General features: G+C 37.8%; 1 protein-coding gene across 1 annotated transcript; it reads left to right on the top strand.

The window, feature by feature from the left end:
- Window positions 1–5,016: 5,016 nt before the first annotated feature.
- Window positions 5,017–12,257, top strand: Lum (lumican). Its single transcript, XM_021205111.2, has 3 exons — window positions 5,017–5,469; window positions 7,815–8,697; window positions 11,441–12,257. The coding sequence occupies exons 2-3, from the start codon at window positions 7,836–7,838 to the stop codon at window positions 11,593–11,595; spliced, it is 1,017 nt and encodes a 338-aa protein (XP_021060770.1). The 5' UTR covers window positions 5,017–5,469; window positions 7,815–7,835; the 3' UTR covers window positions 11,596–12,257.
- The last annotated feature ends 15,731 nt before the right edge of the window (window positions 12,258–27,988 follow it).

Raw genomic sequence — 27,988 nt, 5'->3', positions numbered from 1 at the left:
AGCTTGAAGTAACCTAAAATTAAGAAAATTAAAGGCAAATTAAGTTCCATTTGTGAAAGATGACATGTGATATCTATGTCTACTGCCTGGGTTATTGCAACCAGATTATCCAGTTCTCTCCAGTTTGATAACAGTGTAGAGATGCCATTCTCCCTTTTGGATTAATGTAATAATCAAGCATACATGAAAAATAAGAGGCAGAATCCAGTGCCAGTACAGAAGGAATAAATTCCAGTGCTCCATAGCAGAGTGGTGACTACATTACTCTCTCTCTCTCTCTCTCTGCATCTATCTATCTATCTATCTATCTATCTATCTATCTATCTATCTATCTATCTATCTATCTATATTTCATTAAAGATTTTTATAAAGACATAGACTACAGGAGAACAAATGGTAAGCAAAAAACAAACAAACAAACAAAAACAAACCCAAACCCCAAAACCATGGTAAGGAGGCATGGCTGCTGGTGAGGCCCTTTAATCTCAGCACTTCAGAAGCAGAGACATGCAGATCTCCATGATTTCAAGGACAGCCTGATCTACATGAGGAGTCTAGTTGGGGTTAATTCTTCTAATAGGTCACATGATTAGTGTACACCATAGACATTTTGAAATATCATACTGGAGTCTCATTAATATGTGTAATTACTTTCTTTTCAATTGTAAGAAAAACTAATTTTTAAAATGTGAAACGAGACAAGAATCTCAGTGAGTTCAAGTTGAACTTGGTCTATTTAACAAGTTCCAGGCTACACAAAGTTCCCTAGTGAGACCCTCTCTCTCTCAAACAAAGATATTGAAGAATAAAAATTAAAAAGGCATGACCTCTACATTCAAGGACCTTGGTCCCCTGCAGGTGACCGCACCCGGAACCTACCTATAAAAGCAATTCTTAAAATAACCACAGAAAGTCCCAATGCCCTCTGTGGAATGTCTCAATGCCCCAGGTGTGTTGCTCAGAGTAGTGAAGTGGAACATGACCTAACTGTTGTCCTCTGTGGAATGTCCCTGTGCTTTAAACATATTGTTTAATGTAACACCTGGTATAGTTTAACTGTTAACTGTTAAGTAAATGTGTGACTTTGGACTTGCCCTATTTCCTGTCCAACCCTCCTCCCTCCTTTGTGGTTTCTGCCTTCATAAGCCTGTCACAAATTCGGGTCAGGGTCGAACTCCTCTACCCCTGCGTGGCGTGTATGAGTTTCGACTCCAGCATGCTGGCCTGAGCTCTTGTCTTGTCCCGTCTTCAATAAACTTCCTCATGTGATTACAGCAAGTTCGGTCTCAGTGCCCTTTGGGTGCGCGTGAACCCCGAGATTTGAGTGGGGGTCTCCCTTTGGGGGGTCTTTCAATATACAAATAAACCCCTCCCCCAACCCCACCCTGCCTTTTCTTATTGCTTGTTGTTACTTGAAAAGGTTTGGTTTCAGCTGCTATTTTACCAAACTTTTCTAGGACGACCTCTTCAGTTCAACAGTAGATTTGGACAGACAGGATCACCTACTAGAATTTATTTTTAAGGATTTATTTATTTTATTTATATGAGTATTCTCTTCAGACACACCAGAAGAGAGTGGCTTACAACCACTATATATCCATAATGGTTGTGAGCCACCATGTGGTTTCTGGGAACTGAACTCAGAACCTTTGGAAGAGCAGTCAGTGCTCTTGACTGCTGAGCCATCTCTCCAGCCCACCTATTAGCATTTTTATGAAAAGGGGGTGCCCTGACAGTGTTGAGCCTAGGGCTTGGGTCCAGGTAAATGGAATAGTTACTACCTTCCGCACAGTAGTTGCTGGTCTCCAGGGAACAGGGGCTCTGGTCATGGGGGTGCAGAGTAGTCACTGTCACTTCAGTCTGTTAGTTGGTTTTCAGGTGTAACCCATTCAGCCTCTATCACACACTGTCACAGGTCCTGTGACCTTCCCCTTGCCAGGGTAGAGAGGGAATTCCTCACTACAGAGTTCTGAAGGGCAGATGCTGCTGTGTCCCTTTGTGATGCACACAGGACCTCATCCTTCCGCACCATTTTGACTGAAATTTGTCCTACTTAACCTTTCTGCTTTTTCTCAACTCATACTAATATTGTTTTCGCTTTTGAAAATATGATAAAACTACATCATGAGAATTAGTGGAAATTTTAGAATAATAAAACATGAAAATTCTGAGAAACATGTAGTGCTGTGTGCTTATATTTTAGCTATTGATGTTAGGGTCTGGAAGATGCTTTAGCTAATAAGCACTCTTGTTCTTGCAGAGGACTGGGATTCTGTCTCCAGCACCTACAATTAGGCTCTTAACCACCTATAACTGCAGCTCCTCTGCATCCAACGTCCTCTCTGGCCTCAGTGTGCATCCTCACCCAGGCATGTGCTCAAATACAGTCATGTGCATGCACATGTAAATGCAAAAAAAAAAAAAAATCTTAAAAAAATCAGTTTTGTCCTCATAGACCTAGAAAATATGTTTTAGAAATGTACATTTTATTTGCCCATGGTTTTATGAAAATTTATTTTAGTTTTTGCTGTGTAATTTTTTTTTTTTTTTTTTTTGGCGATCTACATTGTCTAGATCAGGATTCTGAAAGTTTGGGATTTTTGTTTGTTTGTTTGTTTTAATGTAAGAACACAAGCAAGTAGTTCCAGAAATGCCCCAGATTCGTTATACATTTGATTTTGAACACAGGTTTGGTTCTTACATTTCCAGAAATGCATCAATGTCACCAACATTTTCATAACACTGGGCATTTGGGTACAGGGTTGTGACCTTGAATGAAAAGGCTGTGTTCTAGTTACGCTCTGTTGGATGAATATCTGGCTGGATGAATAGCGGGCAAGTGTTTTCTTCCATTCCAAAGACCTTCAGTTTACCCCGTTAATTGTTTGCTTGGCTCTGCAGAAGCTTTTTGATTTGTGCAAATCCACTTCTCAGTTTTTGTATTATATTAGTGCTATTGATATTTATAAGAAATTTCTTACTTACGACTGTATTTTGGAGTGCTGTCAATAGGTGAGCAGATACTAAGGAAAGTAACTCAACTCATAAAGGAGTTTTACTCAGCCATATGATATCATTTTCAGAAAATCGAATGGAGGTAGAGGTGGTCATGTTAAATGAAATAAGCTAGAGTCAGGGAGGGATATATATTCTCTCATATGTGGAATTCGAATTTTAAAAATATGTGAATATATTTATATAATGCACATATTTTTAGAGAGTAAGGTTGCCAATGGGAGGGGAAAGAATAATAGGAAATGAATATTACCCAAGCTCATAGCATACATGTATGAAATTGTCACAATAAAACCCATATTCTTGACAACTACTTACATATTAAAATGCAATCATTAAATTAATTGTGCTCATGTGAACAATTTTATTAAAAAGTATGTATTATCTTTGCAGACCTAAATCCAATACAATCCATTTAAAATTTATTAGAAATTAGAAATAAAAATACATTCTTTGCTTTACAGAGGAAAGTTTTAAGCCATAAATAGGTGATATTTTTCACAGAAGATCATAAATTCTAAAATTTGATGCACTGATAACTAGTGTTTAGATTTGTCAAATGTCTTATTGCAAGGCCATTTCATTCTATTGGATATATTTGTCTTTTTCCTAATAAATTATATACTTGCTTCTTTTATTTAAACAGGACACCTTTCCACAATATTCTTATAAATCATAATAATAATAGTAATTATTATTATTATTAATAGTAATAGTTGTAACAATAAAGCACACAAATCTTTCAATTCTGTCAGTTTCATGCAAGGATAGCAACATCTTTTGTCTTTCAAAAGTTCTATTGGCTACCTTCCTATAAAAGTGGTCTTCCTTACATTTCATGTCATACATACATTGTATAAATATGTATTCACATATTTTAAAAAATTGAATTCCATATATATAATGAATGTAAGGCATTTATTCTAGTGTGAATTTTCCAGGTGAATATGGTAGTGATACTGACATGAACTCCTCTGGGGTCTCACTATTTACATTTGAAACACAGGATATGGACTCTGATTTTTGTTTCTTTTACATTGCTATGTTGAGATGGGGGTCTCGTGAATCCCAGGCAGGATTCAATACACCATGTAGCTGAGGATGAACTTAAATTCCTGCTCTTCTTGCCTCTACCCTTCAAATACTGGAATTACCTATGTGTGTTATCACATGTAGTTTATCTGATGCTGGGGGTTTAACCCATTTCTTTACCAATGCTATACTGTACCAACTCATCTGCATCTCAAGCTATCTTCAAAGGAAAACAATTATATTGTAGCAACCTATATTGAAACAGCTTGCTCTAAGAGTTTTATAAGTATTTAAAAATGTGAATATTTTTAAATAAAAACATACCATATATATATATATATATATATAAAATCTTCTTAAGTAATTCAAGCAACAAGGGCTTGGATAAATTACTCATTACAGTAAACACCAGAAAGTGACTTGGAATGCTCTATCAAGCCAGGCCTTTGGAGAGACCACAACTTTGGGTGCCTTCCACCTTGGAAAAAAGTCAGAATAGTGTGGTAACAGAATGAAAGAGATTAGTGACTTGTGATATTTTTAGGATATATTTACGTTTTCTTTGTTCTGTTTTTTTTTGGCTTTAAAGTATAGAATATAATCTTCAAGTAGGGTTTTGAGTAAGTTCCTGAGGAAATCCATAAACGAAAAACAGGTCGAACCTTGCTGAGTGGTTCCAGATCTGAAGAACATAAAAACAGAGTTTCTTCAACATGACAAGCAAAATAAGATGTTCACACTATCAGTTGTCTTAACGTGTATATGAAGTACTGTTCACATTACAGAAATGAATGATGTATCCTTAGGACAATAAGCAAGCAGATCCAAGTGAATCAAATAACTAATCCAAGAACAGTGGCCAACAAAAAGACTCAGTTCCTTTGAGTGTGCTCATTTGCATTTTCCCGAGATTCTTTGCTCTGTTTGTGATTTAGGAGATCTTCACAGGAGCACAATACTTGGCTGAGCAGATCACAGATAACTGCCACCACAGACGCAGAGTTCTGAAGTTTGTAGCAGAAACCCTCTCACACCAAACTGCCTCACTTTCAGCAAGCTCAATTCTTAGTGGGTTTAATCTAGTAAAGTCTCTCTCTCTCTCTCTCTCTCTCTCTCTCTCTCTCTCTCTCTCTCTCTCTCTCTCTCCCCCCCCCCGATTCCATCGGGGAAGGGTTTGTTCTGTCCACCTGCACTTCGTTAGAGAGAAGCGTGCTCAGAGGCAACACCACAAGAGCCCACAGTGACATAACTTCATCCAGAGGCTGGCGTGATTGGGCTGGTCCCCCACCCTCCTCAGCTCTTGTATCACTGAGACTCTGGCAGCCAGTCCCACCCTGACAGAGTTCACAGCATATGTTAGTGGATCCTTGTTCACAGTGCGTCTGTTTAAGGAATTAGTGGAAACAGTGTCAAGGGAGTAAGGTAAGTCCTTTTTTTTTACTACAGCCTAGGGGATGCTGATTTTTGGGGACAGTGCTGAATTTTAACAGGAACAGAAAAAAAAAAAGTTCTAGAGGAATTTTGCCAATTTGCTATTCAATGACAATTTTGAACATTTATTTTCACATTTTTACCTAATATACTTTGCATCACTATTGGATTAATTTCACTCTGTATGCCAGACTGATTGGCAAGGGAAAGTTAAAATGTTCCAAGGTTACAATGAAAAAAAAAAAAAAAGTTAAACTAGACACTCAAAAAAGTACAGAAATTAAAATTCTATCCATGCTAATTAGCTACATATTCTTATATTGTTGAAACTTAGTATTGAGACAGAAAAAAGGCCACTACCACCAGCAGTTAAGAGGTTTTGCAATAAAATATGTTGCTACAGGTCGCAATAAACATTCTGAGTTATAAAACGTTAGCAGGACTCAGATACTTGTGTGGATCGCTTTGCCATGTTTTGTTCATTTTAAAGATTTGTGGTTTGGGATACACACCTTAAGGAACATGTTTTTAAATGTTTCTGGGAAACAATTTATGTTTTTGCAGAAAAGCATTTCTTTAATGACCAGAGGTATTTGAAAAGTAGGGGCCAAATGTATGACTGACCCTCACAGAGGAGGCACTGTATGTTCACAAGGTTGCTTTGATTTCAGACTGTTAAGTTTTACTTTGCCAAAACTGTGGAAGAAATGCTTGTTACTATGCATATTCCACTTAAAAAGTCAAAATGTAAATGAATCAATAGACTCATTTATGTGATTATGCATCATTAAAACGCAGAAACCCCTGAGAAAGTCTATTACTGCCATCGTGTTCCTAGTGCTAGGCTGGGCAAATCTTCCATCATAATCATGGGCAGGGGGATAATTTATGAGCATTGTGACTGTATCTGATGTTAGAATTTTAAGTGTATCTTTCATAGAATCTTTCTCAGTGTTTCTTTTCCTGAAGTCTGTCATGATTCTAAGCTAAAGCAAAGCAGATATATTTAAAATGCATGGTCCCCAAACTTCTACTTTCTCCTAATTACCTGATGCAAATGCTTATCTCATACTATTTACATAAAAATATCATGCAATGCAGGGTGTAATTGAAAGTGGATTCTCTTCATGTTGTTTCACTCACAGGAACACTGGCTTTCCTACAATGCATTCTGTGATTCCCAACTCTTATGTCCTAGCCTTCTTTTATGCAAATGGCTAGCTTTTCTCTGAAACTTGAATCATTATTGAATCCCATCTTAGAAACATGTTATGGGAAAATAACTACCAGGAAATATTTTGAACTTACACTCTCAGCACACAATTCATGACGCCAACATCACTCTTATTTTATTTTTGTTTTGTCTTTTATTCTCTGCTTCCACTTTCTGAGGGCACTAAAATCTGCTCTAGCAAATCATGTTACCTTACAGTTGGCACAAAGAAGATGAACTTATTCTTTAAAATGGAGAAGGACTTAGTTTTTAAAGTTGGAGAGAAGGTTATTTTCGTATAACTGGTATCCTTTCCGGTTTGGATGGAAAAGCCAACACTGTCTGACTTTTCCGTATTGGGTAAACATTTGTTCTTCTAAAATTAATTTACTAAATACTAGCTTCAGATACAGCTTTCAGTGAATTTTAAAGCCCGGGATGTTAAGCTGCAAATAATGTAAATATCCATCTAAGAATTCAACCCCCTTTCCTCAGAATCCACAACAATAACAAGGCCCCTTGAAAGGAAGGCGCTTTTTGCCTCTTCTACCTTACAAGCAGCAAGAGCAGTTTGCCTGAGGGAAAAAAAAAACACAGACTGCCCCTGCACTCACGTAGGATCTCTCTAATGAGACATTTTAAGGATGTTGATGGCAGAATGTACCGAGGAATTTCCAGTTGTCTTCTAAGTTTCCTTTCTTCTGGCTTCGGGGATATTCTTAAATAGGGTTTCTCACATTGTGTGAGACGGTGCCACCAGGAAATATCCTGACTGATATTTCGATTGAGGAAGTATCAGTGACAAGGACTAAAATATTTGGAAGCCATACCACAAGGGGGCGCATTCGTACACACCTGGAACCTGTTTCCACCCGAAGGTGTGAACAACACGCCCCTCTCCTCTCCCCGCCCTAAACCACCCCACACCCCACTTCTCCCCCGCCGCCTTCTTTCTCCTTATGCTGAAATAGAAAGGTTCAAAGAGCAGCGAAGACACTATTTTGGAGGCACTGAAAAGGATATGAAAAAAAAAATACACCTTGCTAATGAATTTAATGAAAATTGAACTTTTTTTTTCTTAAAATGATATTATGTTGTAATGATTCGTTTCCACTTTATTTAGGTCACGGAGGACTTGCTGAAAATGAATATATGTGCATTCTCTCTTGTCTTGGCATTAGTTGGTAGTGTCAGTGGCCAATACTACGATTATGATGCCCCTCTCTTCATGTATGGGCAACTATCACCCAACTGTGCACCAGAATGTAATTGTCCCCACAGCTACCCAACTGCCATGTACTGTGATGACCTCAAGTTGAAGAGTGTGCCAATGGTACCTCCTGGCATCAAGTACCTTTACCTGAGGAATAACCAGATCGACCATATTGAAGAGAAGGCCTTTGAGAACGTCACGGATCTGCAGTGGCTCATTCTTGACCACAACCTTCTAGAAAATTCCAAGATCAAAGGAAAGGTTTTCTCTAAGCTGAAACAACTGAAGAAACTGCATATAAACCACAACAACCTGACTGAGTCTGTCGGTCCACTTCCAAAGTCTCTGCAAGACCTACAGCTGGCCAATAATAAAATCAGCAAGCTCAGCTCCTTCGACGGGCTGGTCAACTTGACCTTCATCTATCTTCAACACAACCAGCTCAAAGAGGATGCTGTCTCGGCTTCTCTGAAAAGTCTCAAATCACTAGAGTACCTTGATTTGAGCTTCAATCAGATGAGCAAGCTGCCTGCTGATCTTCCACCATCTCTTCTAACTCTCTACCTAGACAATAATAAGATCAGCAACATCCCGGATGAGTATTTCAAGCACTTCACTGGGCTGCAATACCTGCGTTTATCTCACAATGAACTGGCTGATAGTGGGGTACCTGGAAACTCATTTAATATATCATCCCTGCTCGAGCTGGATCTCTCCTATAATAAGCTTAAGAGTATACCAACAGTTAATGAAAATCTTGAAAACTATTACCTGGAGGTCAATGAACTTGAAAGTAAGTATAATGATGACCCCGTGTTTGATATAGTTGAAGTGTATATTAAACTTTACTTATATACTTAAAGTTTGTATCAAGCACTTTGAGAGCTAAAATACTTAGATTTCATGATGCAATAAGAACGAATTAAAAGAACAACAAAATCCAAACATGGAATTCTATTTCAGTCATACACGGCATTGTTCCTACCCTTTCCTTTGAGACTAACTGGCAGTGACGTCTCTCTTAATATTTGTCAGTGATTGCTTAGTTTGTTCCTTGCGTAGAATTGTGCGCTGCCTTTTACTAAGTGGCATGATCCAGTAGAGGAAAGGAAGAAAAGCATCAGAAGGCATGTATGCAGTAAGCACAGGCTCTCAGGCACCTTGACTTGCTGACTCAGAGCAAGCACATATGGTCCTATCTTCCCTAACATCTGGAGGTTCACTGTGTTACCCCATTAATGTGGCCAGCTCCACCACTCTTTTCTGACATAGTGTATGTGATCCTCAAAACAAATTCATGAGCATCATAAGGAAGAATAAGGGAGGAAAGATGTTGACAAAGGTTTTAAGTATCTATTTACTTACAAGATATCCTTATAGAGACCTTAGCTTTTGTACAGCCCTTCACTTCACCCATGTCATACATGATTCTTTTCATGTACTGCTGGATTTTACTTTTTTATTTATCTCCATGATGGATCTGGACTCGATCTGCTCTTTGAGGGCTTCCATCCTCCTCAGCTTCAGTTCAGAAGATAGGAAATCAGGCAGGAAATGAAACCTTTCAATCCCAACCTTACCATTTAATAGAGTTTAGCACAGAAATGCGTCAGTTCACCAATATGTGGAAATTTCAGTTGGAAAACATCATTTTACATATAAAGCAATCATTGTCTATTCAAGTTAAACTTGTTTATCTAATGAAAAGTCACTTCCCTTGCCAAGATAAACATATTGCTATCAGAAAAAAATGAAGTGGGACATTGTGACAACATTGAAATGTTTCTTTAATTTCACATAGCTCCTGGGTTACACATTTTCATGAAGGAGACTGTGATTGCCTATATAAACACCATTCTTTCAATTTCATTTTTGAAATGGATTTTTAAATCCATGAAAGCAAGGTTTGGTACAGTTTGACTGTTCCAAATTACACAGTTCAGACTAGCACAGTTCTACTGGCACAACTGTTTATAGTTTAAATTTTAATATATGATAGTTGATGTTCTTCAACTTTTCTAGGTAATGACTGGATTTATTATTTGCAATTATCTCATTCTAAATCAGGTTCTTTACATCGAGCATTACATTTAGTAATGAACTTTAAGGTCATGTAAAGGCACAACATTTTGTACCTATGGAAAACTGATTCTCAAACTCTTTTGGATCTCAAACTCTACAGATGTTCAAGTCTCATATATAGATAGATGCTATAATAGTTCCATATGTATGTCATCTCCTGTACATGAAATCTTCTATAGACAAATTATGATGTTCAGTAAAATTGAGATGCTATCTACAAAGTCATATGCTATAATGTTCAGGGACAAAAGCTATAAAAATGTTCACAGTACACACATGTGCAAATTGTCAAACTATTTTTGACCTGTGGCTCATCACATCTGCAAATGAAGAACATCTCCCCCTGAAAATTACAGGGCTTCAATATACAACCCCAAACAGGCATCCTGATTCCAGACCTGAGACTAAGAATTAATTTAAGTCAATCTTTATCTTCTCCAGATGAAGTGTATTAAGAATGGGGAAAAGGTTAAAAAGATATCATCAATTATGGTGGACATTCAGCGTGTTGATATACCGTAATGTGCATTGAGCAACTGAATAATGTTATTGTAACTCGCTGAAAGCAATACATTATATCAGACAGAGGGGGCAGTTGAGAGCTCCAAATTCCCAAACTGCATACCAGAGATAGACTGCAAATGAAGACCTAAAGTCCTCTTCATTCTTTACATTATACCTTCTCAGAGATGAGTATTATAGAAAGACCAAGAAGTTACACTGAAAATGTTGTTAAAATAAGCACCATAAAAGACTAGAGAGCAAAGGGCTTGAGTTTTATTTGTTAATGCTTACTAGACTTTGAGAATGAAACAAAATATCAAACTAAGAACAAGACAAGCTTAAGGTCAAACTGACCTGTGTGAACATAGATAGTTCTAGTAATAATCTTGGTTTCTATTTAAATACTAGATGAGTTCTTGCTTGTGGCATCTTCTCAACCATCAAATAACACTGGCTACACCTTGCATGATTTAGTTTATGCCTTGGAGTTTTGATTCTCTGCCATATTTTGTGGTTGATGGAAAATTCTTTAGCGATCATCTAACCAGGTCTATCATTTTCAACTGGAAATAAAAAACAAGGGTGAGTTTTTCATTGATGAGGTCATTCAAACAATTCATATTTTTCAGGTCAGACTAAACATCTCATATTCGTTGAGTGCTGTTCTAAACCTTATTACCAAAATTAAAGAAATTCTTTTTGGGGGGACATTTTATCTGATTCACCCTAGTTAGTGTTTACTAAATACTGAGGTGCAACTTTACTAGCCACATATAGAAGTTCAGTGGGTTTTGTTTTTTCTTAAAAAAAAAAAAAAGACATGGTAAAGACAACTTTCTACATGCGATAGACTATCGGCTAACAAATTATTCATGCGGTATTTTTTAAAATGGTAATTTCAAGATAGCACAACGAAAGACGACTGGGTTTTTCTATTCTTCTATTTGCAGAGTTTGATGTCAAGAGCTTCTGTAAGATCCTGGGACCACTATCTTACTCCAAGATCAAGCATTTGCGCTTGGATGGCAATCCTCTCACTCAAAGCAGTCTGCCTCCTGACATGTACGAGTGTCTACGTGTAGCAAGTGAAATCACCGTTAATTAGCATCCTCTTATTCCAATACATTGAAGTATGTTCTGGAGCAATACTTCATGGTTGGATATGTGGGAGATGTGTTAAAGTTTTCACAATATCCTTCTTGTTGGTGGTGGTATTACTTCATGGATTTTAATTAATGAAGGAAATGTTTTGTGAACATTTACCACATTTAAATAAAAGATGAAAAGCAGGCCTATTTCATCATGAGAACAGAAATACAAAACCCGTTAAACTTAAGTCTTTATTTGTAAATGTAATGTTTTCTATAGCTCTATGTTCAGATGGTATGAAGCCTTCTTACTGATTACATGGAAATCAGCCAAGTTTTTGTGGTTCCCAGATTTTAAATTAATGATTTCAAGAACATGAAACAAATATACATGGATGTTTGTTATCCTAATCCAAATTATCTTGACATGTCAAGTCTGTTTTGCAGAAATTTAGACTCTGCATTTTGAAACCAGTAATTTGCAAGATACCAAAGAAAGTTAATGAAGTCACATCTACTTTAAGAAATGGAGTCCGCAGTAAGGATTTGCATAGTTACTTAATGAAACTTTTCCTGAGTCATTCTCCTCTGTCATGTGTATGTTCCTCTTTGATTGTTTGCATGTTATGATTAACAGTTGATAACAAAATAAAACAATGCAAATGGCATTTGGTGTCAATATTTGTGAGAACTGTATGTCTTATAAAACACATAAAAGAGAGCAATCACATTCCAAGAGGGCCCCAGCTTGCCATAGCTTACTTGTGTGAGCATAGAGCTTCCCACAGCTTGTCCAGTTCTAGCATCCACCTACGATAGGTTACTAAACCCATTTCATAAGTGCAGTTAGATCTCACACCTTCCTGGATATTATTGCTACACCATTCCTGGTTGTTTTTAATCAAGTCTGTATAATGGGACCCTATTCCAGAAAGAACCGTGGAGAATCTCAACTGTCCCCGCTGAATTCTCAAATGAAAACGGTGAGGTATTCTAAGACACATATGATCATAAATATTATGAGAAATATTTTAAAGTAGAAGTCATTATGTCCTGAATCCAACATGTTTGAATTTCAGGTATTGATTTTTGATATTTGATGTTTCACTAATAACAGTAATAATTTCATTGCTCCATATTATAGGATTCCACAATTTTTTCACACTAGGCAATTGTAGAAAATGTCACTACCACTTGTACCCAGGAACAATTAAAGCTTTGCTATTGATTTTTCTCTTTACCTTTGGTAGATTACCAGGATTTATTTTTATACTTATTCTTAGAGAATTCTGTACAAGGTATCTTGACCATATTCACTCTTATAACTCCATGTCCTCCCAGGAATGAACAATACACACACACACACACACACACACACACACACACACACACACACACACATTTACTCTACATCATTTGGGTTTTGATTGTTTTAATTGTAAATAGATTTTTTCATAATTTTTTTTCGAGACAGGGTTTCTCTGTGTGACCCTGGTTATCCTGGAACTCATTTTGTAGACCAGGCTGGCCTNGAACTCAGAAATCCGCCTGCCTCTGCCTCCCAAGTGCTGGGATTAAAGGTGTGCGCCACCACTGCCCAGCTCATATTTTTTTATATTCTGATCACACCCCCTCTCCCAATATGCTCTTAAATTTTTTCTAACTCCCCACATATACATGCTTACTTTCTCTCTGTCTTTAGAAAACTATTAGGTAAATTTAAAAGTAACAACACATAGGACAAAAGAAAGAGTGACAGGCGTGGTGGCGCACGCCTTTAATCCCGGCATTTGGGAGGCAGAGGCAGGTGGATTTCTGAGTTCGAGGTCAGCCTGGTCTACAGAGTGAGTTCCAGGGCTACACAGAGAAGCCCTGTCTTGAAAAACAAAAACAAAACAACCCTCCCCCTCCCATTTTCATTATATATATATATATATATATATATATATAATGAAAAGAAAGTAAAAGCACAAGAAGCCCATACACACGCACACACAGGAAGCTCATAAATCACAGAATCAGAAACAATAATCTGTAAGCAAAAGATCAGTAAGGTTAAAAATAAAAAAGCCTAGACAAACCATTATGAGACAAAACAAACAAAAGCAAAACAAAACAATACAAAACAACAACAGCAAACTCCTCCAAAAATACTGTTAGTTTGTTTTGTGGTGGCCATTTACTGCTAGGGATTGATCTTGCCATTATGTGCCATTTGTCGACCCAGTGAGACTCCATTTGGAAAAAACTAATTTTTTTTCCTTTGTGAATGATCACCAATTGGAGATAGTTTCATGGTTAGGGATGAGAGCTTGTGTCCTCCTCCCCACCTCTGTGTAAAATTTGTTTCTTAGCAAGCGTAGGTAGTCAGAACTACACTCATCTAGTACCCACTGTATGAGCCCCAAACCAAAGGAAGCATATCCCTAAAGTCTGGTGATTCCATGGAACCAGTGTAAATAACATATTACATGTTTTAGTGACCTGTAACTCACAACCTGTCTAATGAGACTGGAGTGCGAAGAATATGGCATCAGATGACTGCATACCCGTTAGTCTCCTGTCTTTTCTCTGTGGAGTCAACTTCCTTTAAAAATGTGATTATTCCATTCCTTTCTTGGTATAAACAGCCCTCTCCATTTTGTGGGCCAATTTTAGGTAGGTTGTCAGTATGAAAAAGCCAGACACAGACAGATGTTCTTTTCTTATGGCCCCGGGTAGGATTTTTTTTTTTTTTTTAATGTCTAATGTCTACCAGCACAAAGGCCCCAGATACAGAAACTCAGCAAGGTTCATAGCATAGGGTTTAGCATCTTAAAACAGCATCTCTGTGTGATCCTTATTTCTCACCACAGTGACTCAGTGCGGTCCCATGGTTAAGTTAGTGAAGTCTCAAATCATAAAAGATAGACCATATTTTTTTTTCATAGAGAAACGTGGCAGAAAGAAAGCCTGATGTTCACAGCATACACACACAAGAATATAAACCATTTGCTTATTCACACACAGTGCACTTCTTAATTTTGAAGTTAGAAACGGCCACTGAGCTAAGATGCTTAGTCACTTCGAGGCAACTTTTCTCTTTTGGAGCTACCCAGTTTGGGATCCAGCAAGAAAGATGCCTTCAAGATCAATTTGACTGAATTTTCAATAAGATACCAAGGGAAATTGATCAAAAGAGAGATGAATTTATGGTATCAGAGTATCTTAGCTCACTCAAACAATGGTTTGTATTTCAACACTTTTGGGATAAGTTTCCCACGAATGGAGCAAATCTCTGACACATAAAGATGTTTCTGCCCTTAGGTTGCATTTACTTAAACTCTTAACCATGGTCCTTTAATTAAATGGAAAACAGAAAATGAGAAAAATCCCTCTTTGTTCTCAAGATGTCCATTTGAAAATTAGGCCTTTATAACACAGAAGACTATAATGTTCTCTGATCTTGAGGTTTGTGAATATCCCTAATGCTCTATTAAGTATAAGAAAATACATGAGTAACAGACCACTAAATGAGCCAGAGGAAAAGCTGACTTCTTAGTTAAAAGTTCGTATGCTGGTAATAGCTAGGTTTTCTGAAATATTGGAGCATTTCAACAACTGGGTTTACAAATAACTGAATTTCTTTGCTTTTGGTCTTTTAAGTTTGGGGTTCAGTATTTCCAAAGCTATGATTTTTGTCATAATGATGGCCTTAGATTCTTTTCTTTGGCTGGATTTACCCACCATAGATGCTTAACATTTATTCACAGTAAGAAAAAAATGGTCTTTATCTTGAAAGGAACTAAAAATCAACTTTAGTACAATAACTTAAAATGAGTAAAACTAAGAGTGACACTTAGATATGTTGAAAATATATGAAGTGAATATGAATGTAATGTAAAGATATCCAGATATTAACTTATTAAATTATACAATCAATAGATTTCCTCGATGTGTGAAAAGAAAAGCTAAAGTTTAGGCAACATCAGCAGATGAGTTATGCATATTAATCTCACTGTTTTTAGTTCAACAGTGGTTCCCTCTGTGGAAGATCACTGTATAATCTCAGGCCCACTATATGACAGGACATCTGTTAGATTTCATTTGCCTAAATATTGTCTAAATTTCAACACATCTAATATTTACCCCTTCTGTCTTCAAACTATATCTTGTGTTCGGTATAGCTGATGTTCTATCAAAATAATAAATGCCCCATGACTTGATGACTTTTATGAGTCCTAAGCCCTCTGGTTTGCATTTTATACATCATGCTGTGAATTTACACTACTGTGGCTTCCTTTCAAAACTTGCTCAGATTTCATCTAAAAGAATGAAGGCATATCCTGCTCAGTCCGACATCATCATCCGTAGAGCACTTTCCAGCACAGAAACCTGCTTCATACTTAATTACTGTTTAAAACTAGCCTAAGACATATCATTGCTTTCTGGATATGACCAGAGCTCCTCAGAGGGTGACACAGACACAGGGATGTCAAAGTCCTTTGTGATCTGGTCCTAGTCTCCCTTTCTAGACATCTCTTTCCAGGTTCTGTCATTCCAGTCATGTATCATATAAAATATGATTAATACCTTTGGTATATTATACCTTTGGTTATATTACAAAAGGCTGGATTCTTCTGCTTTTTATTTGTTTGGCTAACTTTTCACTATGTATCTTTGACCACTTTAAAAATGCATGTGTCCATCAGTGAACATCTTGATTCAATTGTGAATAGTGAAGCAGTGGACATAAGAATGCCAATATCCTGAAAGTTCTCATTGCATTCCTTTTGCTATTTATGCACATTCTCAGAAGTGGGATGGTTGGATCATGTGTTAGCTCTGTTATTAATATTAAGGTTCTTTTATACTATATCCCACAGTTAACCTGCAAATTTTTATCCCTCCGATCCAATCAATAATACATTAATGACTACTGACCAAAATGAATCTAAATGTATTTCTCATGGTCTCTCTTGCTATCCCAGAAGGGAAAATTCAGTCAATCTGACCTTAGTGACTTCAAAGTTTTCCAATGAGACTTTTCTCTACCTTGCTAACGTTCACTCTGAGTTGAACATAGCTCTCAAATGCCCCTTTCTGTAAGTCCAACCCTTCCTAACTCAGAAGGATGTTATTTGTAGAAATAAGATGCAAAATCTGAGTTCTTAATCATTTGCAAAACATAATCATAAAAAGTGCTCATTTAGGGGGCTGGAGAGATAGCTCATTGATTAAGAACACTGATTGTTATTCCAGAGGACCTGAGTTCAATTCCCAACAACCACATGGTAGCTCACAAGAATTTTTATGGGGATCTGGTGCCCTCTTACGAAATTTGGAATTCATCCTTTGCAGTACCATTGGTGAGTAAGTTTTTATCAGTCACCAGGAATTATCAAGACAAATGGACTGGACAATTTCTAGAGAACCTTCATTTCTGGATTCCTTCATCAATGATCAAAGCTTTAGACTCAGAATCTGCCTTGTATTCCATTCCCCCCTGTTGTCCTGTAGATTCCAGGTCTACTTCAGTTTGGTTTTAAAGGTTACTGCAGTAGATGACAGAGAGACTGTGCACATCTGATTTTCTAATTGCTCATTACAAACTATTTACTCTTTGATTAGCTGTGTCTCCCAGATGGATAGAGACAGGCACATCAGCCCTTCCTACAAGGCCCGTGTGTTTGTCTCCAGGAGCATGGTCTCTCTTCTGTGGAGTTAGTTAAACTGGAATTAGCCCAGATTTTATAGTCCTTACTCAGAGATGTCAACTCACTTGCCAAAATCTCCCATCTGTGCTCCCAATTCTGTTGGTTGGCTCTTCCCCAGAAACCATCTGGGATAAATGTTTCATTTTAACTTTATTTTTTTTTTTTTTAATGATCTTGAATTCTGAGTAAAAACATCTTAATTGTAGGTTTACTTTTCAAATTTTACTATTATGAGAAAACAATGACCTTTATTTGCCCACTACAGCAACTGTAAGGGCAATGATTTCAGGGCACACAGGACATGTGGAGGTGCTCATATGTCTATGCCTTGAAAATGTCAATGTGTTGGCTGTTGCTTTGCCAAGAATTGTTTTAACGAGGATTTTAAGAAATGAAAACACTAGAAAAACAAGTGGCATTTGCTAAGCTTTCTGATCAGAGTTTTTTTTTTTTTTAGAAACATAGTTTATAAAATTTGAGTGAGGTAGGAAAATAGCTTAAGGCATGAAGTGCCTGAGCCATAAGTATAAGTGCCTGAGTTTGGAAATTCTGTACCCACTTGAAAGTTATCCTCACTAGTATATCAGTATCCCCAGCATTGGAGAGATGGAGACAGACAGAACCTGAGAGAATGCTAGGTTCCCAGGCTAGCTGAATCCTATCTCACAGTACAATGTTGAGTGTGACAGAGAAAGATAACCACTGTTGACCTTTAACCATCACACATGTAGACTTAAATAAACTCATGCTACAAATACACACACAAAATATATGTGTGCGTATATGTATATGTGTGTGTATATATATATATATGTATAAGTATATATATTATGTATATACCATATTATAAATATTATATATGTATATATATATATTGTATTGTACACACCATAATATACATATTATATATGTATATACCCCCACATATATGTGCACGTGTGTGTATATATATATATATATATATGTAGATACATAGATAGATAGATAGATATAGATATAGATATACATTCTCCCAGTAAATGCTCATACAATATATCATCAAGAAAAATATGATAGGCATAAGAAGATCACCACACTCTCAGAGACTGGTGCACATATTCATAGATTTTCTTGATGTATATGTTTTAAAATTTCCTTGAGAGAGAATTTTTTGAGTTTGTATTTAAGATGACTTCTGAGTCTTGGTTCAAGGTCATTTTTCATGAGTTCTTAGCTTGCCCTAAGGCTACACTCTCCCTGATGATAGCTGCAGTTCTCCTGGCTCTCTTAGGTTTTAGTGTCTTCCAAAGCTAATACAGAAAAAAACAAAACAAAACAAAAATGAATCCCAGTTTTTACCTTTATTTTTCTATTTTACTACTTGAGTTGTTATGCTGCAAAGGTGATCAGCTGAAATAAACTACCTGAAAAGAAACCCCATGAGTGCCACAAAGTAACTCTCAGGCAATTGCAGTTCACCTTTATGCAACAGATATATTTGCAGTAGTCTCAGTTTCAAACAGAGTTTCTGAGTTTGCTCTTATCTCTAGACTCTTTATCTCTCCTCACGCACAAAAGCTAAGTGCAGTTTGATTTCATTTAAACTTCAAGAGACATTCCAGGGCTATTTGTTACCCTGATAGATGTCCCACACCCAGCACTAGAGAAGGAGTTCATTTTTGTGCCCCCTTTTGTAAACTGTATCCAATTTTCTACTCACAGATGAAACATTAGACAGCAGCAGTCTGCCTGGTTCCAGATAATTCGGTAACTGTAGAAGTTCAATGCTTTCTTTGTTTCCCAAGTAAATTCATCCAGCTTTTGCTGAGCTGATACTCAAGTCCAGTAGCTTTAGTCGATCTTCCCCATGAGAGGACAGAAACCCTTAGCTAAGATAGCATCAGTATCTTTTGCACCTCTTGTTTGGACTTAGGACACAATTTGAAGGTCTGACTGTTCACTGTGCGTGGAATCTGTCTGTGGTGGCTTCTTTTTCACTGTCTCCTTTTAATCCCTCCTTTCCATCCTTCTCCAACCCACTTCCTCCTGTCCATCGTCTTCCTCCTCCTTTTCTCTTCCTTTCTCTCCTCACTTCTCTTACCAAGGACTACACAACATAAACTGTGGCAATAAAACACAAAGAACACTGGTAAAGTTATTCAGTTCATGGAACATACTCATACAAGTTATTTTAATCATTGACATTTGGACTACAAAAAACAGAGCCACACACTTAGTCATCTTACCAATCACACATGTCATTTGAGGCTTTCTCCATGATCATTTGACAACCGAGAAATCTATAGTTTAAGGGAGTTAAATCACTGAACTAGACTTCATGAGGATACTAAGTTCTGTAGCTTATATTTAAATTCTAATGATTTTTTTCCAAAAGAATTCATCACATTTGGAGAATTTAAAAAAAAAAAAAAAGAAAGAAATAGCTTACTAGCTGAAAGGTTAACGTCACACAATGGAATCAGGGCACTAATGGGGAATACAGAGGCTTGGGTAATTGTCATGATTTAGCTGAGAGTAATGGAGCTAAGAAATTATCTGGAAAAAATAAAAGGACACTGGACTAGATGATCCCAAAGTTCTTAGGCTTAATATTTCTGTGTGGTTTAACTTATGCAGGCCACAATGGTAGACATGTAGATCTCTGAATACTGTTTAATGTTCAGTCCTGTAGTATTCCTACTCAACTCCATCCATAAGTAGGCAATACAAATAGACATAACTTAGAAATCACAGAGAAGATTTTTAGTTATGTATTTTCTTGCTCAAGAAGAGTTGGCCACTGCCTCATGCTGGACTGATTCTACTTTTCCCAACATCCTGCAGTCTATGTCTTCTAGACCGCCCAGCCAACTTCCAGGAACTGGATCCTACTCAGAGACACCAAACATCAGGCAGGATGTCCTAGGCAGGACCTTTTCATCTCCGCTGCTCTTCATTCTTCTAGTGAGAAACAAGAAACCCAGAAAACCTATATGAAATCAGACCCACTGCTATGTTTTCCTGCAGTGTTCCTTCTTGATGCTCCTTTAGTCTGGTGATGAATTCCCGCAGGACTCCTCACCCCTACACACACACACACACACACACACACACACACACACCTCTACAGTGTACCTACTCTGTACCACATCACTGTGGTTAATTTTATGGTGACTTACACTGAGTCAGTGAGTTTCCACTACTGATCATTTTTTTTTTTTTTTGTTCCTGGGATAAAGAATAGTATTAAGACATGACTATCTGCTTATGTCAGCCACTCAGTATCCACTCTTTGGATACAGGCAATGGCAGAGTTGAAGAAATGAAATATCAAGGAAGTAGAACAAACAAAAAACAATCAGTAGAAGCCAATGCTTGATCTCACATGCAGCTCATCGTGTTTGCCTCAAATTATTGGAAAGCATCTAATAAATACCATTAAAAGAAGTTAATTTGCATGTTCTACCAAGTAACATTATTTTCTTGTTGTTTTGGTAATCATTTAGAATGCTTTTTTTCTTATTTCTCACAGTTATCACAATACAATGAATAGAATATGATATTGAAGACAATGTTACTAAGATGTATGCCTTTTTCACAAAATTTGTAAACAGAAAAAAAAACCAATCCTTTCCACAAATACTTCTTTTAAAAGCCCATTTTGAAAATGAATAACAAGGGCATGGGGAAATGACTCAGTAGATAAACCTATTGCTAAGCAACCAGAGATCAAAATCCCAGAAACAACTTAAACCAGATGTGGTAGCGTGTCATCTCATTGGCCCTACTGTGAGATGGGAGGCAGAGACAGGGGAGTCTTCAGAGGCTCCCAGGCTAGCTAGCCTGGGGTACACAGCATGCAATAACAGCTACTAAAAACAAGGTAGAAAGGGAACACCAGAGCAGAAGCTTGTCCTGAGCTCATACAGTAATTCTCATACACACATATCTACAGGATACTTCACACACACACACACACACACACACACACACACACACACACTTTAAAATTAAAAAAAAATCAGGTTGCAAAGAAAACCTAATTACTTGGTGTACTAAATGACTAGGTAGAAAAAATAAAAGATATATTGTCAAGCTACAGGTAACAAATCCTAAAGCTGGATTTTTGCTTATTTTATTTCCTTTGTTTTTGTTTCACATCTCCTAGTAACATATTTAGTATATTTATTCTATGGAAGAAGCGTCTTTCTTAAAGAAAAAGCATTTATTTCTTAGTCAAGTGATTATGAAGGTTAATATGTTAAAAAACAAATGTGTGCTAGGTTTGGAGGACACAAAGTCCTTCCTACTCACAACTGCAATCTGCTAAATATGCCAACACATCTTCTGTGCTGGGCCAGCTGGTAAAAGAGTGGAGTTTCCTTTCTCTCTGTCCAGGGAAAATAAGTTCATGCAAACAAAGGAATGAGCAATAGTGATTAATGGTAACAACTAATTAGTACTTTTGCAGTTTTATTTACACAGATGCAATGCCTAGAAACCCGGATCCTGCTGGGGCTGACACTTTCTATATTCTTCAGCATGCACAGTCCAAAAGTCTTTTAGAAGTGGACTGTTATGATAAATTCCATCTGGTAAAAAACGGCAAGGGTGGGGGAACAACACAAGTTTTTTGTTACAATCTCATATCAGCATTGCTGCCAACTGGCAACAGTGTTAACTCAGGATTTCAACACTCTTTCCCCTTTTATAGGCCAGGGAAAGTTCTAAATGTTAAAGAACAATAGGGCTGCCTTTCAAAGGGGAAAGGCAGAGCAACCTTCACAACTTTCTCCCCACCCAGAGCGCCAGTAAGTCAAAAGACAGTTATAATATACCAGAACTGTCTCTGAATATTGTTGCCGTGGGATCTTCTCACCAAAGAAGCAAAGAGAAAAAGAAAATGCTTAAGAGAGCTACAGTTTAATGATAATATTAAGCAAGTCTGTACAAAGTTGCATTGGACGGCTCTGAGTCAGCTCACACTGGAGGCCTGATGGAAGGTCAGATGGCTAAGCCTCCTCTTTAATCGACTAAATGAGACTTCCAAAATCAGGAATTAATGATGTGAAGTTTGATGAGCTCATTGGAGGAGTCAAAATTTTAAGAATCACTGAGGTAAAAGGTAAAAGATTTATACATACAATCTGAAGAGAATCCGGAGTATCTAGGGCCTTAAACAGAGATGAAAGTTTCCTGGTCTGAAGATGCAGGATACAGTTGCTATAATTGAGCTTCACCTGTGCTCCTGTGTTAGAAATGTTTTGATACTGAGTTCTTCCATGGTAATAGATTTCTACATTGCCTAGCTTGCAAGTTTAAACAGAAGGCTTTTCTGATGGCTCAAAAGGAGGTGTTGAAATGCCCTCAATTTAGGAACTATTGACCTATGCCCTTTTGGTGTGACTTAAGTAGATATTGATTCACCTTTCTATGGCATGTCAGGGCAGGTCTTTCCTCTTAGGACTCTAAATCCTGATGAGGACAGTGAGGTATAGATGAGAAACTTAGTACTTACTTGGTTCTATTTTTTTAACGCATATGGTTTTTAAGCACCCAAAGTGTCAGATAATACTTCATGTCTTAAAAAAAACAAAAACAAAAACAAAAACAAAGTTTCCCCTTTATTACTCAGGACCAACACTGTTCTAAGACATCATTCAAAAATGAAGATAATATGCATATTCAAAAGTAGAATTTAAGGACAGCTTTTGAAGGAAAGGCCAGGCTGATGATGATGGAGTGAACAGAACTGCGCTGGTGGTGAACTAGCTAGATTGGTTTAGTTCTGTAGTTGTACATTGTCCATTCTTGCTGATGGTCTAATTCTGTCTGTACCATCATCCCAGATTGGCATTGTGGAAAACCTATATAAAGCCATTATAGGAAAAGTTGATCCTCATGCCTGTTCTTTCCATTATTTGTTTTTGGCAGAATTTTTTGAAAATATGCTCAGCCAAAGGTTCCAGGAACTTTTGTTCTTTAAAGGAAAATCAGGTGTGAAAGGTGGTCGCTGGCTCACTAGGCTGTCTTCTGTTGCAGCCGTGTCTCTCAGTTGATGTTTGCTAGTGGTAGACTCATGCTTTGAATTGTAACTCTTCCTTGATAGTGGTAGTGATTTCCCCAGAATATGTCACTTGTTTAAACTGTCACATAAGTGTGCATGAACCAGGAGTGCAGGAAGGGAGGGTACTTTTCATGCACTTAGGAAGTGAAATCTTGCAATTCAGTGAATGACCCCAGTCTGGGCAGCAACGGTATCCTCTTGTTAAAGAAAGGAGAGCTGACTCTTACCCTCTGCCTTCTCACAGTCCACTCTTGATTGCTCTCCCAGTGCAACCACCTGGAGCTTCTTCACTGTGGGAACTTTGAACATGCAACCCCCAAAGTGTTGCTATATTTTGTCAAAGGCTTTCTCAGCACCTAATGAGATGATCATGTGGTTTTGTCCTTTGAGTTTGTTTGTGTAGAGGATAAAGTTGATGGATTTCCATATATTGAACCATCCTGGCCTCCCTGGTATGAAGCCTACTTGATCATGGTAAATGATGGTTTTTGATGTGTTCTTAGATTCAGTTTCCAAGAATTTTATTGCGTACCGAGCGTCAATATTCATGAGGGAAATTGCTCTTTGTTGGGTCTTTGTGTGGTTTAGGTATCAGAGTAACTGTGGCTTCATAGAATGTATTGGGTAGTATTCCTTCTGTTTCTATTTTATGAACTAGATTTCGGTAGTTTCTGAGAGGAGTTTTGTTCTCATTATACCAAAAGCTGCTAAATAGTGACTATGAGAATTTGCCACAGCAGTGTTTGACATAAACTATGGTTAGGGAGTAACACCTCCCTAAAGGCACCACTGTTTTAGACAAACATTTGTGAAAATTCAAGTCTTTTAGAGTTCTTTGTTGTAGTTGAGACATCGAGTTAAAACGAGGTCGCTTTGGATAACACAAGCCGCAGAACTTCCATGTTCTCGAAATATGGGAGCCAAAGGACTTATGCTGTCAGTACTCTGAAGGTTGAGAAGCAGCCAGTGGCTGAACTCGAGTGGGTGGGTTAAAGTGTCTGTGCCTCATGAGAGTTGTGTTCTTTATCAGCTACCCAGATGTCAGAATGCACAAAAGTGGATCATTCTCATGACTTACCACAACAGAAACTGGGAAGACTAAAAACCTCAAGTCTGCCTTTGGCTCTGTGAACTGATTTCAGTTTGGATGCTAAGCTGTGCTCACTCCTGCTTTGAAAGTGCACAGCCTCTGGGAGCTCTGTCCTAGATACAAGGAACTGAACCTTAAGAGTAAGGGCCCTTCGCTCTCCACTAGCCAGGGGAACAGAAACTGACTGTAAAAGGCCAGAGAGTCAAACTTCAGACTGCACACCACAGCCTCTGCCTCATTTGTAGCCTTCCTTTTGGTTTCTTTTTTTCAACTATTAAAAAATATTTAAAGCTATATATTATAGTTTGGATCCAAGATGTCTCCCAAAGGCCTATGTGTTAAAGGCGTGGCTCCCACGGTGGGGTCTGTTGAGATATCCCTCTATGATGATATTAGGGAACAGGGGACACCATGAATGGGGCTCTTTCTTCTTCCTCCTCTTCTCTTTTGATTTCTGGCCACCACATGCCTCTGTGGAATGTGCTGTACAAACCATGGTTGCATGAGTCATGTAGACTACAGCTTCAGCAAGTCAGGTCTCCAGGCTGACGTTAATGATCACAGTGGGGGTGGGGGAGGGAGGGCATCAGAGAGGTCAAAGGAAGGTCAAAAGTCTGTCCCAATCTTATTGTAGAAATAACATCGGTAGAAATAAGGAGTACCTGTCCCGTCTCTGGAGCTTAGCATCCTTGTTATCCATGGACGGTGACATAGGGCCAGTGTCCTACTGGGGATCAAGGCCTTAAGTGTCGCAAGTCCTGAGGTCACTGGGCCACCAGACCATGAACTTCACCTCTAAAGCTGAGCAGAAACAAATATTTCCTCTTTTGGGTTGATTATTTCAAGTGTTGTTAATTGTAATAAAAGAAAGCAAACAAAAAGAAAAAAAAAAAAAGAAAGTGCACAGCTCCACTCTGGGTATCATGTGATAGGCTGTACATACGCTGAGGGGTTTTCTTTGAAGTTTCCAGCAGACATGCCAGAGATGGGCCAGGTATACAGCAGTACCTTTCCCAAACCTGGGATCTGGAACAAATCCTATAGTGACAATGCTGATATACTGACTACTACAAAAATGCCATCTGTAGTCCTAGGTTTATGGAGTGCACCTTTGTGTTAATGTGTAGGGAAGGGACAGTGGTTTGATGGTTATGGGGAGTGTATCAGTGATATATATGCAAGGCTGAATATTGTCCAATTACAGTTTTCCTTTACCCGAAAAATGAAGGCATGAAGATGCAGGCCTGCCAGGTGAGGACACAGGCAGGCTTTGCACATATTTCCTATCAGGTATTGTAAAATGTGAACATCGCTTTTGTTGTTGTTGCTCAGTAATCCATAGAGGAGAAGAGATGAGGGGACCCCTCCCTGTAAGATTTCCTAACCAGTCTTTACAGAGGTGCAAAGCTGTGGAATAAAATAGGGCCTTAACCTATTGGCAGGACTTTGTCCTTTGTAAAGTTCACCACACCCTGCAGACTTCCCTGCAGAGGAGCAACACAGTTGTAGTCTAGTAACTAACCATGGTTTTTTGAGAGTCAGTGATATAATTTCTATAGTGCACTCTTGTCAAGCCATTTATATGACTTTCATAAGCTTAGTAACTTTGCTGACTGCATCGGGGCCTATCAGTGACTTATATATTGCAGGATGTCTTCTATTTGAGTTTCACATGTAGAATCTCTTCTGATTTTATGGCAATTGGCAGTTCTAATGACTCAGCTAATTTGAAACTACCAACTTTGCTGTGTAAAAGGAGAAATAGTGTCCTGTTTGGGGGAACAAAAGAACTTCTGAGGTAAAGGTTTTCCAAGGACACAGAAAATCAAAAGGGCATGTTCATAAAAGAACAGCACCTCTCTTAATCAGTAAGGTTGTCTGATTGGATTATTTGAATTATTTATAAATGGCAATTCTCACAATCTGAGTTTAAGTGGCTCCTTCTTTCTTCTGAAAACTTAGGACAAAACTTAAGGTATATGTTTAAAAATACTGTTGGGCACTCTCTGCAAAATTTATAGAATACATATGTCAAAAGTAATGTGATTCATTTCACATTAAACTTGAAAAGCCATACAACTCATATATTCTTGAATAACGTTTATAGTGGTGAGCTGAAGCCCTGGAAGTAAGGGGTGGGGGAGGGAGTTTGCAAGTAAGAGCCAACAGACTAAAGCTTTTCTCAACAGAGGAACAGGAATGTAACAGTAAAAATGTTTACAGTCTTTTGGCTGGAATTATTTAAAACAAACTTGCTAGCTTGGGAAAAACCTGTGAAACACACAGAAGATCAAGTTCTTTCTAGATCTCCGACACTTAAAGTAAAACCCATGATTCTCTGCATAAGGGGAAAATGAATATTTGGTGGCACAAACTCCTGCCAGTTCACCTTGGATTCAGCCAGAGTAGTTTTGCTTTACAAGAATTCTTTCCTATAAAATGTGTAGGCTTGGTAAATTTCCCTCCGTCTCTCCCTTAATTCTCTTCATTGAAATTGCAACATAGATATTAAGAATAACTCTGATTATAGTGGAAAACACACAAGAGTGAAAAATCATGTCATTTCTGTAAAGATCTCTCTATAAACCAATTGTCTGAGGTCCCTAAAATTTCAGCCACGTATGGAAAAACAATACAAAACAAAAATAATACTAGTTTGAGGTGTTAAGAGCAGGAAAAATACTTTTGGAAAGCCAGGCTGTCATTTTTTTCCCTTAGAGTGTCCAGTTTCTTATGCAGAGGTTACTTCAAAGGCTTGGGCAGCTATTTGCTTCAGTGCTCTCACGTGGCACGAGTGGTCAGGTTTCTGTTCAGAAAGAATTGGAATGTGTAAGCTTATATTATACTTGACTTGGTATTAGTTCTACCTTGGTACTTCAGAAGGATAAAACCATTTAGCGCATTCTCATCTACTCATATCCATAAAGCCTGAAGTAGTAAGAGTGAGAATAGGACCCTCAGAATCAATAGGTCCTATCTACCTGACACTGCATATAACAGTCTATGGAACCTTTTCAGCATGAACATCATATGTAACAATACCCTGTGATTTGTGCTGAATTTCTGGAAATGTTTTCATTGTGAAATATTTCACGGTTTAAAAAAGTTAAGTACTGGGAATAGAGAGATGGCTTAGCACATAAAAACTTATACTACTATTGCAAAGGACCTGAATTTAATTTCCAACATCCATATTGGGTGGCTCATAATGGGGCTCATAATGGCTTTTAACCCCAACTCCAGGGAATCTATCACTGTTTTCGGGCCTCTGCAGGCCCTGCACTCAAGTGCATAAACACATACGCACGCACACATGCATTACTTTTTTATTGTTTTAACAGTAACTCGGACACAGTGACTTTGAATGGGTTTTTTTATTGCAGATTTTGTTGAGAAAGAAAATTAATGATTGCATGAATGCATAAGTATCTTGAGCCGTAGTCTGATTCTTGTGACCACATCTTATTGTACCTCCAGTCCTTTGTTGGAGTTGGAGAATTATATAATAGCTATTCGGAAAGGACTGCCAACGAGCTGATTTAATCTATAACTGAAAACTCACCTTGTTTTTCAAAAAT

The sequence above is a fragment of the Mus pahari genome, chromosome 9 (assembly GCF_900095145.1).
Source record: "Mus pahari chromosome 9, PAHARI_EIJ_v1.1, whole genome shotgun sequence".
NCBI lineage: Eukaryota > Metazoa > Chordata > Mammalia > Rodentia > Muridae > Mus > Mus pahari.
This window is presented reverse-complemented; position numbering and strand designations above follow the sequence as displayed.

Bases quoted from the DNA above. Each gene is read 5' to 3' on its own strand.
- Lum (XM_021205111.2), top strand. From the start codon at position 7,836: ATGAATATATGTGCATTCTCTCTTGTCTTGGCATTAGTTGGTAGTGTC. The intron at 8,698-11,440 runs GTAAGTATAATG...TTCTATTTGCAG, and splicing joins GGAGGTCAATGAACTTGAAA to AGTTTGATGTCAAGAGCTTC.